Source organism: Bidens hawaiensis, unplaced genomic scaffold, assembly GCF_021521415.1.
Source record: "Bidens hawaiensis isolate Kalapana, Puna unplaced genomic scaffold, B.hawaiensis_p1.1 tig00063986_1, whole genome shotgun sequence".
NCBI classification, from domain to species: Eukaryota; Viridiplantae; Streptophyta; class Magnoliopsida; order Asterales; family Asteraceae; genus Bidens; species Bidens hawaiensis.
This window is the reverse complement of record NW_027501454.1, coordinates 5,629-22,520: the sequence shown is the minus strand read 5'-3', so window position 1 is coordinate 22,520 and position 16,892 is coordinate 5,629. Positions and strand designations below refer to the sequence as shown.

The 16,892-nt window shown below is 32.6% G+C and overlaps 1 protein-coding gene across 1 annotated transcript; it reads left to right on the top strand.

Moving 5' to 3' along the window:
• The first annotated feature begins 3,841 nt into the window (after positions 1 to 3,841).
• Positions 3,842 to 10,715, top strand: LOC143604121 (E3 ubiquitin-protein ligase RGLG4-like). Its single transcript, XM_077080699.1, has 11 exons — positions 3,842 to 4,122; positions 7,950 to 8,034; positions 8,160 to 8,300; positions 8,365 to 8,478; positions 8,561 to 8,658; positions 8,925 to 9,004; positions 9,248 to 9,353; positions 9,567 to 9,694; positions 9,879 to 9,993; positions 10,283 to 10,339; positions 10,614 to 10,715. Exons 1-11 carry the CDS (start codon positions 3,877 to 3,879, stop codon positions 10,698 to 10,700), a joined length of 1,257 nt encoding a protein of 418 aa, XP_076936814.1. The 5' UTR covers positions 3,842 to 3,876; the 3' UTR covers positions 10,701 to 10,715.
• Positions 10,716 to 16,892: the final 6,177 nt, after the last annotated feature.

Here is a 16,892-nt window from a genome sequence, read left to right as displayed (position 1 = left end):
TTGTATATGAAATGAATTATCTCAAAAGAAAAATAAGAAGAAAATGAAGTATCAATCACTATTTATTTGAGATGTGGCAAGGACTTGGATTGGTAACCTGGTTGTGATATTTTTGGAAAAGAATTACTTTCATTTTTATTTATTTTATATGGCAAATCTACTCATAAATTGGATCACCAATAAAGTAGTCTAACAAAATGTAAAAAGCCTAAAAAATGGAAATCATAGTTCACAACTTACACTAGCCAAACCTCAATCAAAAAAGCAAAATTAAGTGTAACATGAATTACTGAATACATGCATTTTGCATATCTTCATCATTTTAGTTAAGCCGTTAAATGTTAGTCATGCCATAGCAGCTGAGGATATGCTAAGCTTGTTGTAATATGTGCACCAATTTAACTTAAGTTAGCTACCATGTGCGCGACTAACATTTAATGGCTCAACGGTATATATGACGTTAGCCAATAGCATTCAACCGTTAAATTTAATTTGAAACTTAAAGTCACGATCTAACAAAAACGAGAAATCATAGTTCACAACTTACACCAGCCAACCCTCAATCAAAAAAGCGAAATTAAGTGTAACATTAATTACTGAATACATGCATTTTGCATATCTTCATCATTTTAGTTTTAAACCATCTCCAAACAATACATTTGATGTTTGTGTGTAATAAAAATATCACCATTCAAGAAATAAAAGTTGTGTAAAATTAACCCAAAATTAATCAAATTGTGTTTTTATTAAATAAATATGATATAAGTGTTGATAAGAAAAATCACCCTAAATATTTAATTTAAAAAGATTATTTAACTTTCTATATATCACTAATTGACTAAATATGTTCACATATTTATGGCCTCAACATTCTACGTCCTTTTAAATAAAAAAAAATCACCCTAAAAATATATTTCACATAATGGATCCAATCTTATCTTACTATACTATTAAAGTAATACAAGGTTTTCACATGACATTCAACTAGCATGTCTACATACGCTTCTAACTAATCAATTTTTCATTTATATATCTACATGTTAATTTGAACATTAATTTTAAACATTAACTCCTAAGTTGAAAAAAGTTTTAAAATAAATTGTTATAATCATCATTTATTGAGTAATAAAGACACTTAATTGTTTTCATTGTTATTTTTATAAATTTGAGACTTTGTTATTTTATTTTTTTTTTTATTTTGGGAAATTATTTATGAACGTTTGGACTGAATGTTTGAATTGAAATGGTGGTTTAAGTCATGAGGTTTGGATTATATTGTTGCTTTATTAAACGCCCGGTTTAATAAAAATTGTAATTATATCTCATTGTTATATTCATATTTTTAGTATATTTTATGTTGTGTACTTAAATGTTTTGTAATTTAAATAAAAATAGTTTTTTATACCACACAACTTATGTTACAACATCTACATGTTTACACTTCGTAATTTATAACATATGGCTTCAGTAGATGATGAAATTTTAACTAATATGTCTTTTTTGTTTCATGGTATAAGTTAGAAATATGTGACATAACTTAGAATTATGTTTTAAATTGTTAATTTTCTCTATTTTTCTTTGTATGTTAGGTTCTTTTAATTAAAATAACAATGTGCTGCATTATAATAATAATAATAATGCTAGATTATCTGACGTTTAAATTCGTTAAATTGTATATAACACACATTCGCGCTCGCATATTCACACACAACACAAACACACACACACATATAAATATATATATATATATATGAAGTTTTATACATTTTCTGTCCGTATGTAACACGGGATTTAACCGAGTTCATTACTATTTTTAATACTTTTTTTAAATTAAATTCTTAGTACTACTCGACACTACTTTTAATGCTTTTATACCTTTTAAGTTATTTATTTTAATGTGTTTAACTTATTAATTACTTTTAACTAGGTAGTTAAACCATTTAAATAAATAATTATATTTTTATTGTAATTTTGTTGTTATTTAATTCCTAAATTTATTGATCATTTATTTTTGGTTTTACATATTGTTTCATACTAATTTAATTTAAAAACATTTACTTTTTTTGTATTTTAAAAAATTAAACAAAATGGGAAAAACTTGGACAAAATAAGATGACACCGTGTTGTTTTTAACTAACTTTATTTATAACCAAATCAAATCCAACCTTTTATAATAAGAACAACTAATTTATCTCTATTCTACATATACAACCCAACTTTTCATGCTCATATACAACTTAACCCAAACTAATTTTTTTATTACATAAATATGATTTATGTTTTAATTTATTCTATACAATGTTTATAAATAATAAAAATATTTACTTTTTGAACAATATCATTTAAAAAAAACTAAATAATTAAGTTTCATTTCGAACCTAATAACGCAAATAAGTTTTATCAAAAAAAAATCTTACGTACTCATATTAAACAAAATATATTCATGAAAGTGTTCCGTTTTTAATAAAGTTGATATCAAAATATTCATTAAAAAAATAAAGAAGAATTGTTTTTAAAATTTTAAAAAAATAAATACTATAAGTTATTAAATAAAAACCAAACTGTATATGAAATGAATTATCTCAAAAGAAAAATAAGAAGAAAATGAAGTATCAATCCCTATTTATTTGAGATGTGGCAAGGACTTGGATTGGCAATCTGGTTGTGATATTTTTGAAAAAGAATTGCTTTCATTTTTATTTATTTCATATGGCAAATCTACTCATAAATTGGGTCACCAATAAAGTAGTCTAACAAAATGTAAAAAACCTAAAAAACGGAAAAAAACTTATGTGATACTAATATGATATTTGAGATAAATTGGGATGGAAAATTTTGAGATGACTCCTTGTGGCACTCAAAACATCTTTCATTTTATTTTTTATTAAAGAATGGCATAATCAAAAGACGTTCTAAATCATTAAGTGTTTACTTAATAACCAAATCCAAAATTTTACAATAAAAATATAATCAACCCATGTGTGTGGGAGTGCCACCCGGCCATCCCACGTTATCTCTATTCAGCGCCAAACGCCATTACATCCAAAGAAGGGGGCGTCAAAGTGGTAGGAGTGCCAAGGCAATGACAAGCGTTAGGGGCTGGGTGTGAGGTCATGCTTATTTCAAAGTTCTAACCAATCAAACCATTCACTCATAATTTTTATAAAAATAAAAAAGTTAATATATAATATTTTATTTTAGTTAAACCATTATACTCATTTAAAAGTTTAGTTGATAAATATCTCTCAGTCTATGTTGCAGTGACGTGTAAATAGTTTTTGCACTAGTTAGTTACTCCTGCATACATGGGCTCATGGATGAAAACCATTACTCATTTAAAAGTTTAGTTGATAAATATCTCTCAGCCTATGTTGTAGTGACGTGTAAATAGTTTTTGCACCATTTAGTTACTCCTGCATACATGGGCTCATGGATGAAAACCATTTATTGCATTGATTTTAAAAGAAATTCCTTCATCTGTATCCTATATATTGGTGTCCAACTTCGGAGTATATCTGTGTGTCATCATAGTACATTATATTCTTGACTACTTTTCCTGTAATTATCTAGCTAAAAAGGAGATTAGACATAATCATCATCATTATCATATAGGAAAGCCGGTGGAAATTTCGGTGCAATCAAAGTGATAAGGCTTTAATTAAAGTTCAAGAACAGAATATATGCTTCCTGAGTGCATACGCTAGAAATATTGTATAAATCTCAACTGTAAATAAATATATTCATATTCTTCCACTAAAGAAAAAGTTAAAGTGATGAATGACCATCTACAACATGGAATAACTTAACGAATAAGTAAGCCATTAAATTCGCTATGGATTTTGCATAACTACCAAGAAAGTAGCAAAGAATCAATCAATGATAAAAGGCCGTAGAGAGGGGTGCTTTGGTAGAAAGAATTTACACAAAAATGAGATTATGGGCAATCTTCTGTCTTTGATTTGTGGTGCCAGGAATAAAACACCAGTAAACAGGTTATCATCGCAACCGGGAATGACATCTTTTAATCTGAAAGTTCCAAGTTTTGGTTCTTCAAAGTCAAGAAAAGCTGGCTACTCAAACAAGTATGAATACATCCCAGACAATTATTCATCCCTTGAACAGGTTCATTCTCCATTAACAACTTATATATGTGTAGTTTTGTGATATAATAAATATCCAGTGCAGGGTTATTAAAATGAATTAGATCTAGGTGATGTTCGATTTTCTAATGCCACTTAAACCACTGTTTAAAAATAAAAATAAAAAATGAATTAGATATTCTAATAGGTCGGAACTACAAGAAAGAGTTTCTTGATCATGTAGGCCTTTATTAGGGACAAAGGCATGAAACACATGATAACCAATCACGCAACAGAAAAATAAAACAAAACAAGAAACATGAGCGTTTTCACTTAATATCTCCTTTTGGTTACAGACTGACTAAGAATTATCTTAATATCTCTCCTTTTGGTTACAGACTGATTAAGAATTATAACTGCCTAGACAACAAATTATGTTAAATCCCAAGGATTATTATCCTGATTTGCCATAGGAGAACTCTGTGATGAGCGTTTTCACTATAGATAATTTTAGTGTCATTAAGCTCTTTTGTGTAAGTGGGGTTTACTTGTAAAACAAATAAGAAATTCTAAATATTGATTTGAGTTAGAAATTGCATAGTATACACTTTTCCAATATTATCGCTTCGGTACTAAAGAACCTTTATGGCTGAAATTCCATGAGGGGGTTTCATGGAGAATCCCCCCCCCCCCCCCCCCAGGCGGGTCCAGGGTAGCATCCTATCATGGTAAAGGGATTGGTCCCTTGTGGGCTCTTAGCTAGGTGAGTCTGTTACATGGAAAATGATGTTCAAAGTTAATAGGAATAGGTAACGAGTGGCTATTAAAAGGTAGAAACTTGCTTATTGTAGGTCGACAACTGCTAAAGGATGCTAGCAACTTTGTTCTACGGTAGCAAATTTAGTTCCTTCAGTAGCAACTTTTGTTTGTCGCTAGCTAAACTAGCTAGGTAACAGATAAGATACAATCTTATACTTCGGTGGGATCTTAGAGCTTCTGTACGTAGAAATAGAGTTGCTACTGGATGCAGTTTCTAAGGTTCTTTCATACTGACGTAACTATAATGGTTACACCCCATCCGTCATAGTTGTTTATGAAATGTTGTGATGTTTCAACCCAACCTTTGTAATGGTTCAACACCTATATAAAGAAACCATTTGGTCTGATTTCAATCATCGAATTCATTCAGGTTTCATAGAAAAGAACGTCTCGATCTTTGATAGAAACTTTCTTCCTTATCAGATTATTGATTTCGTGTAAAAGCAATATACTTAAAAATGTCCTTAATTTATCATTAAAATCAAAACGATTACAATAAAGTGGCAGGCAAACAGGCAACAAGCTACGCCGCAACCCCCGTTTGAAAGTACATTCACGATTCAGCAAGTTATCCAGGATCATTTGAGAACATGAAACCTACATCCCCTTGATTCCTACTAGCTAACCAGCATGATCCCAGCCACGATGCTTGGGTGCTTGTAACTCATAAAGCGTAGGAATAATGATAAAGTTCAACATGGTTTGTTTAAAGTAAAAATATACGTCATTCGTGCTTATCTATCTCTCTATGGATAACCGTTAATTTAGATTTACACTATTTAGGAGTCGTGTTTATAGATATCGGATTATAAAATCCCAAAGGGGTCGAGCCCATAATTCTAGTTCTCCAATCCCTAGCTTAGGGAACTCTGCATAGGCACTTTCTTACACATGCTTGCTACTTAATGGGAGTTTCCACGATCGCACTATAATGGTATCAAGGTACTCAACAAGGTGTTCCCTAAGGATAAATCCCACACTGGTTCAACAATTGCGAGCATATCAGTTCAATTGTGCCAACCATGTAAAATGAGTAAACCCATCTAGAAGGCAAGTTGCTTTGTCTTATCATAAATCTTTAAGGCAAGTTACAGCTACGAAAAGATTCAGCATCTCTCTTGTTACCTTGGCAAACACATTTCCTAGATTTTTAATACCAATGACCATTTCCATGAACAACATACTATATAACTTATCAAATCATGAATTTAATGAAACCTGAACTGAATTTATTCCATTCTAATTAAACATCAAAACTTTACAATATGAGTTGCACTCCGGTCACTAAAATAGAGAATAACGATATTGGTGATGTTGTCTCTAATTAAACATCAAAACTTTACAATATGAGTTGCACTCCGGTCACTAAAATAGAGAATAACGATATTGGTGATGTTGTCTAACTCGTCAAGGAAGTTCTTTAACCAATATAAATTGTTTAAATAATTTTCTAGTAGTCATGCACTCTACCACTATGGTTTAAAGTGACTCTTAGTAGTTTACATTTATAGCTAGTTGCAACTACTACCATTGTGAGTGCATACCCATTGTGCTCTTACTTGGATCTAAACAAAATACCCAAATCTTCATTTGTGTAACTTTAGAAGATGACATATATGCTTGTTAAACACAATGCACTAGGAGGTGATTTCAAGTAGATCGAATACCAAATACTTGGCTTATCCGAAAGATGTCCTCTGAGAGTAGGCACGAATCTTCTAAATGCTTACCCTACATTGAATTATGTTTGATCTCGTGTGTATCTTAACATCATCATCATCATCATCATCGTACTCAGTATATCCCACCAATAGCAAAGCTATGGTAGGGTCTGAGGAGGGTAAGATGTAGGCAGCCTTACCTCTACCCCATAGGGATAGAGAGGCTGCTTCCGGTGAGACCCCCGGCTCGATAGTAGTTTTGCATCAAGCCTTGGACATAAGGCACATAGCACTCAATCATCGGGACACCAGCTGATCGATGCATGTACCCTTATATTTCAGCTATCAACGCCACTACATGATGCCTGATTAACCGTCCGTCACTTTTAACGTTATTTTCACGAGATTAGTAAAATAACGTCAAAATTAGTGCAATTTCACTTTTGCCCACCTGAGGGTTCACACATATATACATCATATGTGCGCACCGCAAGCAGGGCTAATCGTGTGTATCTTAACCTACATAAAAATTTCAATTGCCAACACAAGTGGAACTTTGGCCATATTATTCTTGTCTTTATCCATCTTTGGTATCCATTTCTTGTGAGCTTTAAGTGCCTTCCCAAGGACGTAATTCTAGTTTTGACGTCCTTTACACTAAACTTCTCTAATACCTTTCCAATACACTTCTCCCACATTAAGTTTAGTATATCTTTATGCTCTGGCCCTTTGATATTCATAACAAGTTCCAATGTGCTACCCTCAAATTTTGGTGTTTATAGATATACTTAAAAACAAAATGAATACATCGTAAAAAACATTGATATCAGTTATCAGTTTGGAGTTGTGGAGTAGAACACTCTCGATTAAGGCTATTGTGATTTTGAGCATCATTGAAGCTCTATGCTTCTTAGGAACTCTTAGGACAATTCATTCAATAAAGATATAATCAAGGTCACACAAATGCATGATTCTATGAAACATGAATCAAATAAAACAAAAAACTCATAAAGTTATAAGTTTTCATGGTTAGGTTAAAGGTAACGGATCTAGCATATAATCGAGTGCACTAGCAAATCAATCTTATTATATATCTCTCTTTTTGGTAGAGATTGATTAGGGTGTACAATTAGTCAGTTACATAGAAGTTGTAGTTTAAGAGGCTGTATTGGTTTAAAATCCATATCCCCAACCAACAATCGAGCTAATTTCGGAGAACCAACTAAATTTGTGATGCAACCCTTTCAAAATAGAAACTATTCTTTTAATAAAGCATACAGCAAAAGTTTCTTGATCGCGTGTGATGTGAATGCCACTGAAAAGTTGCTAATTTTTATTGCTAATTATGTATAGAGAGATAATGGTTTTGGTTTTGGTTTTTGTTTTGCAGGTTACAAAGGCACTAAGAGAATCTGGGCTGGAGTCATCTAACCTTATCCTTGGAATAGATTTCACCAAGAGTAACGAATGGACAGGTTTGTTATCGTGATAAAACTCTAATTTAGCAAGCTTGCTCCATGCTCCCGTTGCACTAATTTTACCACAATTAGTGTGTTTACTAGAGCTAAGAAATCTAAAGCCAGAGTTTTGTCTGTGATAGGTAAAGTTTCGTTCAATAATCGCAGTCTTCATGCCATTGGAGACTCTCCAAATCCGTATGAGAAGGCCATATCGATTATCGGAGAAACTCTTGCTCCTTTTGATGATGACAATTTGATTCCTTGTTTTGGATTTGGTGATGGTAGGTTTTCAGCCCATAAACACAATTTTGAAATGTTATATAATTGTGCTTATGATTTTCCTAGCAACAACACATGATCAAGAAGTGTTTAGCTTTCATGATGATGGTTCCCCTTGTCATGGATTTGAAGAAGTCTTATCTTGCTATAAGAGGGTTGTTGCAAACGTGCAGTTGGCTGGTATATTTCATATGTTTCTGTTCTTAAAGGAAAGCAGACTAGGCATGGAGAATGAACTAACAGCACAAATTTTTGTTTGAAGGGCCAACATCATACGCGCCGGTTGTGGATGCTGCCATAGATATAGTAGAAAAAAGTGGAGGCCAATTTCATATACTAGTCATCATAGCAGATGGCCAGGTTGGTAAATTAAGGATCGCTATCCCTGTCTCTAACTTAAAAAAAATAATAAAATAAAATAAAAAGAAATCATATAGCAAGTGTGTTTCCAACATGAAGTGCAACCCATTCCATTTTTTTAGGGAAAATATTATACTCTCAAACCTTTTAATCCCCTTACAACCACCCTAGAATTAAGGTTTTAGTTTTTCACTATGATATTCTACTGCAAATGCAACTTTGTGCATTGTATGATGTTGTAGTGATGGAGGTTCTTCTTGTTGAAGGTTACAAGAAGCATAAATACAAGTGATGGGGAACTCAGTTTACAAGAGCATAAAACAATTAGCTCAATAGTTGAAGCAAGGTATTTCTTCATATGACAATCAACTTTATCTTTGTGTAAAGTAATAGTGGTCCATTCCTTTTAAATTAACTTTCTTACTTCTGGATTGAATCATGGTTCAACTTGCTGAGTGATTCTTTTCACTAGCCTCCAATTATATTTCAAATATTTAATTATGAAATAGATTTGTAAACTATTATTTTAATGTTCTAGTTACCCTGTTTCATAATCAAGCATTAGAAACATAAAGTTCAACCTTTTCAGTTTGTATCCTCTAGTAATCATTCTAGTTGGTGTTGGTGATGGTCCTTGGGAAGACATGAAAAAGTTCGATGACAAGATTCCGACTCGTGGATTTGATAACTTTCAGGTACAAACTCATCCCTCACTTTCATAAAACTCTTTTCATTTTCGAGCTTTTTAGAATCTTCTTGAAAGTTTGTCAATCCCAATTTTTATTTTTAGAGGGTTTGTTATCAGGATTTTCCTAGAAGGTTGAGCCATTCTTGTTAGTTTGAAGATGATATTAGTAGTTTTGATATCAAAAGACAAACTCACATAACTTTGGCATTGTTAATTGCAGTTTGTTAATTTTACTAGTATCATGTCCAAAGATCTAAGCCCAAGTCACAAAGAAGCAGCTTTCGCACTCGCTGCTCTTATGGAGATTCCAATACAATATACAGCAGTCGGTGAACTTGGCTTACTTGGGTATGTCTACCATCAAATTTGTTATGCATTTAGCTTTTCCTCCTTTTTCTCAAATTTATAGGGGCGGAACCGAGAAGATAAACATGATAGTTATAAATAGAAGGAATACTTCATTTCTGGTACACTTTCAGAAAATATGATTAATCTTGAGTGATTCTTTTAATGTTTCAATTGGCAAACTAAGGCGCATGACTGGGAATGCAAAGAGAATAATTCCACGGCGACCTCCTCGTCTAAGAAGCCGCACTCAAAGTTCTTCTGTAAATGAACAATCACCAACACGAGATGATGAGAATAAGGTTCTATCACTTCAATCAATACTACAATAGTACTTGCATTAACTTTGGAGGTCAAAATACTTATTACTTCAAAAATGATATGAAATTATTCTAAACGTTAGGAAAAAAGAATACCATAATCATTAGTTTTGTGAAGCATTTTCTAACTAGGTAATCTTTATTTATTTATTTATTTTTACAAAACTCACCTCCCTTTTGAATTCAATAAGTTTGACCTCAGAGAATAGTTTTTTTCCAGATATATATGTTTTATTAGACTTGACTCTTTTTTTTCTCTGATTTAATGAAGACTTGCCCAATCTGTCTAACAAATGAAAAGGATATGGCCTTCGGATGTGGACACATGGTGAGTCACATACCTCTTATTAAGTTTCTGTTACTGTGTTTGCTCAAGATAATATAGAAAACCTCTTGTCACCTAATATAATGGGTGACACAAAAGTTACGTTAAAAAATGTCACAATTCATGTTGTGGCCTTATGCCCACTAATCTGAAGTGGCACAAAGACCGTTTTATTATCACTATAATCATCAGTAACTAAGCGTGCATGGTTACAAAGTTGCTGATTGTAGTTTTGTTTGTCATTATTTATTATTTATTAATATAAATGATGGAACAGGCTTGTAAAGAATGTGGATCACGATTAAGTCTTTGCCACATATGTCGCCGACAAATCACCTCCCGGATCAGGCTATATACAGGGTGACATGCATATAATATATATATATACAAACTAGTTAAACTAAATGAAAGTTTGTAAGTTGTTTAAATTATCTGGTGGTATCTATAGGAAAAATGCAAACAATATGGAATACTCTAGATTTGTTACTTCATTGTTGTCTATTTTATCATCTTAAAAAATGGAAAGTTGGTAAGATTGTCGTCGCGTGTCATGTATATTATTTAGACCGTGTGTATTTACATGTATGAAAGCTTCCATGCTCTGTTGTTTGGAAATAAAATCATATATTTTTGTGTGTTGTATATAGTTTAGTTGGCTGAATGTTTACTTCAATACATTGTATAGTGATAAAAATTATTTGAAAACTTACTCCTGAACATATATTCTTTGCAAACTAGAACAGTCAAGCCATACCATTCTCATAAAAAAAAGGTATCACACTATCATATAGACAACCAAGGTTTCACTTTCATGATGTCAAAGCAGATGTGTTTCTCCCAGCTTTGACACCATGGAAACAAACATGTGATTGTTTCCCGGATCATTTACTCCATTATGAGATCATGATTTTGGATGAACAAGATTATTATTATGATTTGGGATGAGTATGCACATGAATGTGCTGCGTCTCTCAGTAGGGAAAAAAGGCACAAAGCACACATACAAGTATATTATTAACCTATGAAATTGTCAGTACATGAGGGGTATTTTATGCCCTTCCTATGGCCGTTATTTAACCGCTTAACAATCTAACGGACACAACTAAGCCTAACAGACACAGCCTTCGCTAAATCTATTCTACTTTGACTTTTCTATTTACACAGTTGACTTTTATATTAAACCAAAATTGACTCCTAATTATTTTTTATTTCTTGATTAAATAATTCCAACACTGATCACTTCAATTTCTATAAATAGCATTCGATGATGCAGAAGTTAAATATCAGCATCTGGTAAAATAAAATACTGGCCTAGTTATCATATGATAAAGACAAGAATTTACTATATATTTTAACTTTTGATACACTTAGTTCACATGCAACAGTTTAACATAATTAACAGCCACAACCTATAAAGTGGCTCAAGAATGTATGTTGCATTTCAAATTTACTTAATAAAAATCATGGGGGGGGGGGGGGGGGGATTAGAACCAAGGGCTTGAGAGACACTAATGGGAATGGCATTATCGTGGACCATTGGTTAGCAGCAGCAGATCAGTTTACAATATAGGCATTTAGCACCCATTTAACAACTGCAGTGCTACAAGCCTACAAACAAGAAGAGAACGCAGAATAGGAATCGTGGCACATGTGTAAATGCATTTACGCAACTGGGGCTTAATTAAGAGGTCGATCCCTTAAATCCTGAAAGAGCTTTGAATGATGGCGGATTGTAAATGTATTTCTATATTCACTTTTCTTTTCATAATTCTGAGCAATCTGTCGCAGCTCTTGTTGTTTTGCGTAATATAACCTTTACTTTTCCAACAAATGAGTTTGGCTACAAAACTAGTCTCGCATTTATATGAAGTCTTGTGTACTTATTGCATAAGAAAAAGAAATCATATGTTGAACTAAATAAGGAACAGTTGCTTCCTTTGGCACCTCATATTGAGAAATCTTTGTCTAGCTCTTGTTTGATACTTATCCTAATACATATTTGCATTGCACATTGAGAACCTGGAAAACTAAGTTATCATACTAATTATGCAGAACTAGCACTGTAAATATATGGCACCCCTTACCAATTTATCTGCATTATTGCGCAGCCAATTCAACTGGCGTGACAAAATTGATGCAGCAGATCTACAACGCAGTGGGGGACACGTGCCCTACTCTGATTAGTTGGATTTATTGGCAAGTTAACATTGAAAAGAAGTCAAACGACTATTTTTGTAAATTCAAAAGTTCAAGATTGTTTTGTTAATTTTGTTGGTTAAAATGGATAGATTGGTAACTTTCCCTTTATTTTTTACTAGTTAAAAGATCTTTCGTTAAAAATAATTTTATTCAATTAAAGACGTTACTTGTTTTTTATTTGTGTTTCTTTTTTGACTATATAGCCTAATTATATTTCACTTTTACACACTTAAGTAAAGTTGAGTTGATATTTTTGCAATATTAATTACCATACTTGTCTTACAGGTATATATGGTATGTAAAGCGTAAGCAACACTCGAAGATAGGGAGGTTCGGTTCGGTTGCGATAAAAGAAAAGAGTTGCTTGAGTTAAGCAAACTTGCTGCACTTGTTCGGTTTTGGTTCTTGAATCACTTGTGATAATTTAACACGGTATAGCAGTATGATTCAAACAGTATCTTATGCAAGGATACAAAGACACGATAGATGCATGCTTTCACTCGGATACAAAGATCCCGTGTCAAAGTTGCTTGCTATGATTGTATTATATTAATATAATTTTTTTTATTTTACTAAAAATCCGTCAAAAGAAATTTAACTTTTACTACTCTCCAGAGTATCACTTCTTGTTTGTTTTCAACAAAAAGTTACCTCTTTTGTATAGTGCAGAGCTATCAAAGGTTGGAATATACCAGGATGTAATTTAAGCAAAAAAAAAATTCTTCTGAAAGTTGGTATCTGATGTGATGGGGAGATTGATCACTTGTCTTGTTAACGCTTGGGTGTTTTAAATTCCACCATTCGAAGATAACCACATGCAAGTCTTTGGCTACATGACACTTTGAGGGATACATGTAGCATGGTTGTCTGATCTTTCATGACACGATATTCGCTTTAACCCGAAGCACATTATTCCACCAAATTCTGTTTAAGTTTATCAAAGAAGTGGGCATTCTTTTCATCAAAAAGAAAAAGGATACGAGGAGATTAGAAAGCATATTGCTATACCCTCCTGTCACCTCATACCAACGAAAGCGCCTATCTGGGACTTCTCACACAATAATAGAAACTCTGTCATCTGATCATTCAAGGAATTTAACTTTTAAATAACCGTAAGTTCAGAGGTTGAAGAACTCGGCCTCAAAATGAATTATTAGATCACAATGTTGTTGAAGGTTTTAGTGATGGTCACATTTGTTTCCTTGAGGTACCGGCCAAGTTCTTTTCCAACACTCTAAATGTTTCAGAGTGGTTTTGGCACCTGTCCAAGATCACCCCATGTTTAGAGCACAAGAAACCATTTCATAGAATTTCATTGAGATCTTCTATATTTTAAGGTAATAAACTTTAAAGACGGACATTCCTTGCTCATTATCAGACAATCACTTGTTCACATACTTATTTCAGGCACCTTTATGCTCCGCTTGGTCTCATCCCTCTCTAGGGGAATTTTAGTGATATATTCGATCTATAGGAAAGACGCTCTATTTGGTCAAATACCTAGCATAACTATTTAGAAGTATGATGCATTCAATATATTTCTTTTAGCCACTTTAGCCGAATACTATCAGCATTTCAAGACACAGCTATCCCTTCGCAACCAAATTCGCTAGTTATCACAGTGCTTTAGCAGAATACTATATATGCACCAAACCTAGCAGTGAATATCCCAAAACCAATAGTTCTTTACCATCTAATCAAGTAATTTTCCATAACAAAATGTACTTGCATAAACTTCATTGGACATGATGAAATGATGAACAGAAAGAATTAAGGGTGTCCAATGTGACATGGCAAGCACCAGTTGTATAGTTCCATATGTAAAAAGACTAAAATGGAATAACAGAAATATTCTCTTTGTATTTCATCATATGACGAGCCAGCCAATTTCGCGCACATATTCATGGAACTACAATGCATAAATAACTGTGGCGGCCGGATCTATATCAAAACAAAAAATTAAATGCTATAGCAACCTGTATTACACAAAAAGTGTACAAAAAGTGTACTCTTGTTATAAAATCATACTTGTTCCTGGCACTGCATCCTGATTTTCATAAAATTTTGACTATAGTACACATAAATGTAACATGTTTAGGAGACTTAAAACAACCACAAAAGGTGAACCTTTATAAGTAAACCATTTTACCAACTTGAGTCCCAACACTGGAACAGCAACAGGACAATACGAAAAACTAAACCGTTCCTACAAGCACGAATCACAGGTTCAATCATTGCGCTTGCATGTCAAATACACAAAGTGATCGATAGAGTAATCACTCTAATCATTAAAGTGCTGCCGTTTGTATAAATATGAGTTGTGTATGTCAATTAAGTTTGCATATTGAATTGTCCTATAGAATGAATAAAACAAGCTAGGGATTAATGTAACAATGTAAATTAAAACATCAAACATTCAATTATTTAATTTTAAAACAAGGTTGAGAGCAATTACAATTCTTCATCAAGAAATTTCACAGTTCATCTCTTCTTAAAATCTCTCAAGCCACATTATTGATAATCACTGAAAACTAATAACCAAACCGTCCACTTATTATGTAATAAGCAATAACGACTGATTCAATAGCGCTTTGACGAAAAAGTGCCATATGACTTCTTAAGAGTCTCTGCAGTATGGCCATCCAGTGAACTTCCAGGAAAAAGAGCCTGCAAAAGTAGTGCCACATAAAATGATATATGAATTAATTCATGGTATATGAAACTAAATGCATACATAAGCGAGTGGTTTCATTACCTCAAAGTCATTCTTCTCTTTCTTGGTCCTCTTCTTCTTGCACCTGAGCGGCCTCTTACCTGTCATGGCAAGCAGATCCTCTTCGATCTCTTCATTCGTGAGTTGAATGGAGATTCTTCGTGGGCTCGGCGGGTGAGATTCTTGAACCGGCTGCTTCTTCTTCAACTTGGCATTATGATTCTTTTCATGAACCCTAGCTGAGATTGATGTTTCAGGTAGGCTAGGTTTCGATGCATTGCAATTGGCCGCGTTGCTTATTACTCCAGCTAGGATGTGATCAAAAGTTTCCATGTCCGCAAGTGCACAATCAGCAAAAGCATGAAGCTTATTTTGAGAGTTTGAGCTTGAGTTTGGAGAAGCCATTGTTGCTACAAGTTTGTAACACAAAGGTGATTGGAATAGGATGTTGATGTCTGGAATAAATAGACAAGGAGCTTTGACAACATGAACAGTAATTAAAGAGCAATAAATGGTGTTTGTATTCATATAATCAGATGTTGAGATATGCCTTTAAATAATTTCTTATTCCTCTTGAGATTTTATTTAAAAAATGACTTGACTTTTACTGTTAAGAAACTTAATTGCATTCAAAACCATTTAATAAATTTCAAGACATTACTAATTGTTTTCCTTTTCTGTGTTTTTTAATGCACATATATAAAGTTAATTAATTTTTATTTTATTTTATTTTTTGAAAAACTAATTAGCTTGCCTATTAATAATTGTTTGCTTGATTCAAAAATTATTATAGGATGGTGATACGGAACATTGATTTGTTTGTTTTCAGGTAAGCTAATAATTAATATGAACAACGTATAGATATTTAATGTCTAATATGAACAAATGTAAAAATAACTTGTAATTAATGGATTTGGAACATAATAAAATAAGATCTTGTACCAACAATTAAATATGGGCCAATTCCCTTGTATACCAACTTAAATGAAATTTAAGTTTATTATATTATACTATTTAACTTATTCAGCCTAAAATAAAATTTTTAAACAAATCGGCCCCTATGTTTTTTTTGACCACTTAGATTATAGAGTTAATGGTCATTTTCGTCCCTGTGGTTTGCTACTTTCGCCACTTCAATCCAAAATTTAAAATTTTGTCAATTTAGTCCTTATAGTTTTAAACATTAGCCAATTATACGTCTCCCCGTCTAACGGCATCCAATTATGCCATTAGTTTAAGGGGTATTTTTGTTTTTCTCTAGTTTATTTTTAGTTAATGGTCATTTTCGTCCATGTGGTTTGATACTTTTACTACTTCAGTGCAAAGTTTGAAATTTTGTCAATTTTATGTTTAATTTAATTCTTTTTTTTTTTGCTACTTTTGCTACTTCACTTCATTGGTAAGTGGTCAGGATAATTCTCTAAAACCGAACTATACTGAAAAAACTAAAATCGTTTCTTTAATTAATGCATAATAGTTAGGGTTTAGAGATTAACATATCGTAACAAACATCTAGGTCGAAATCAACATCAGGAGGTCGCATATCCCGCATTTCCATGTTTGGTCAAGAAATCGATACACTAAATCGCATGTGTGTTCTTCAAATTGTGGTATTGTTCTTGATTCGTCGAATTAGGGTTTAGA

What these genes read in the sequence shown, in the direction of transcription:
- LOC143604121 (XM_077080699.1), top strand. Translation starts at nt 3,877, where the DNA reads ATGATAAAAGGCCGTAGAGAGGGGTGCTTTGGTAGAAAGAATTTACAC. An exon ending in GGTGAACTTGGCTTACTTGG is followed by an intron (nt 9,695 to 9,878) that starts GTATGTCTACCA and finishes TGGCAAACTAAG; the next exon opens with GCGCATGACTGGGAATGCAA. An exon ending in CCTTCGGATGTGGACACATG is followed by an intron (nt 10,340 to 10,613) that starts GTGAGTCACATA and finishes ATGATGGAACAG; the next exon opens with GCTTGTAAAGAATGTGGATC.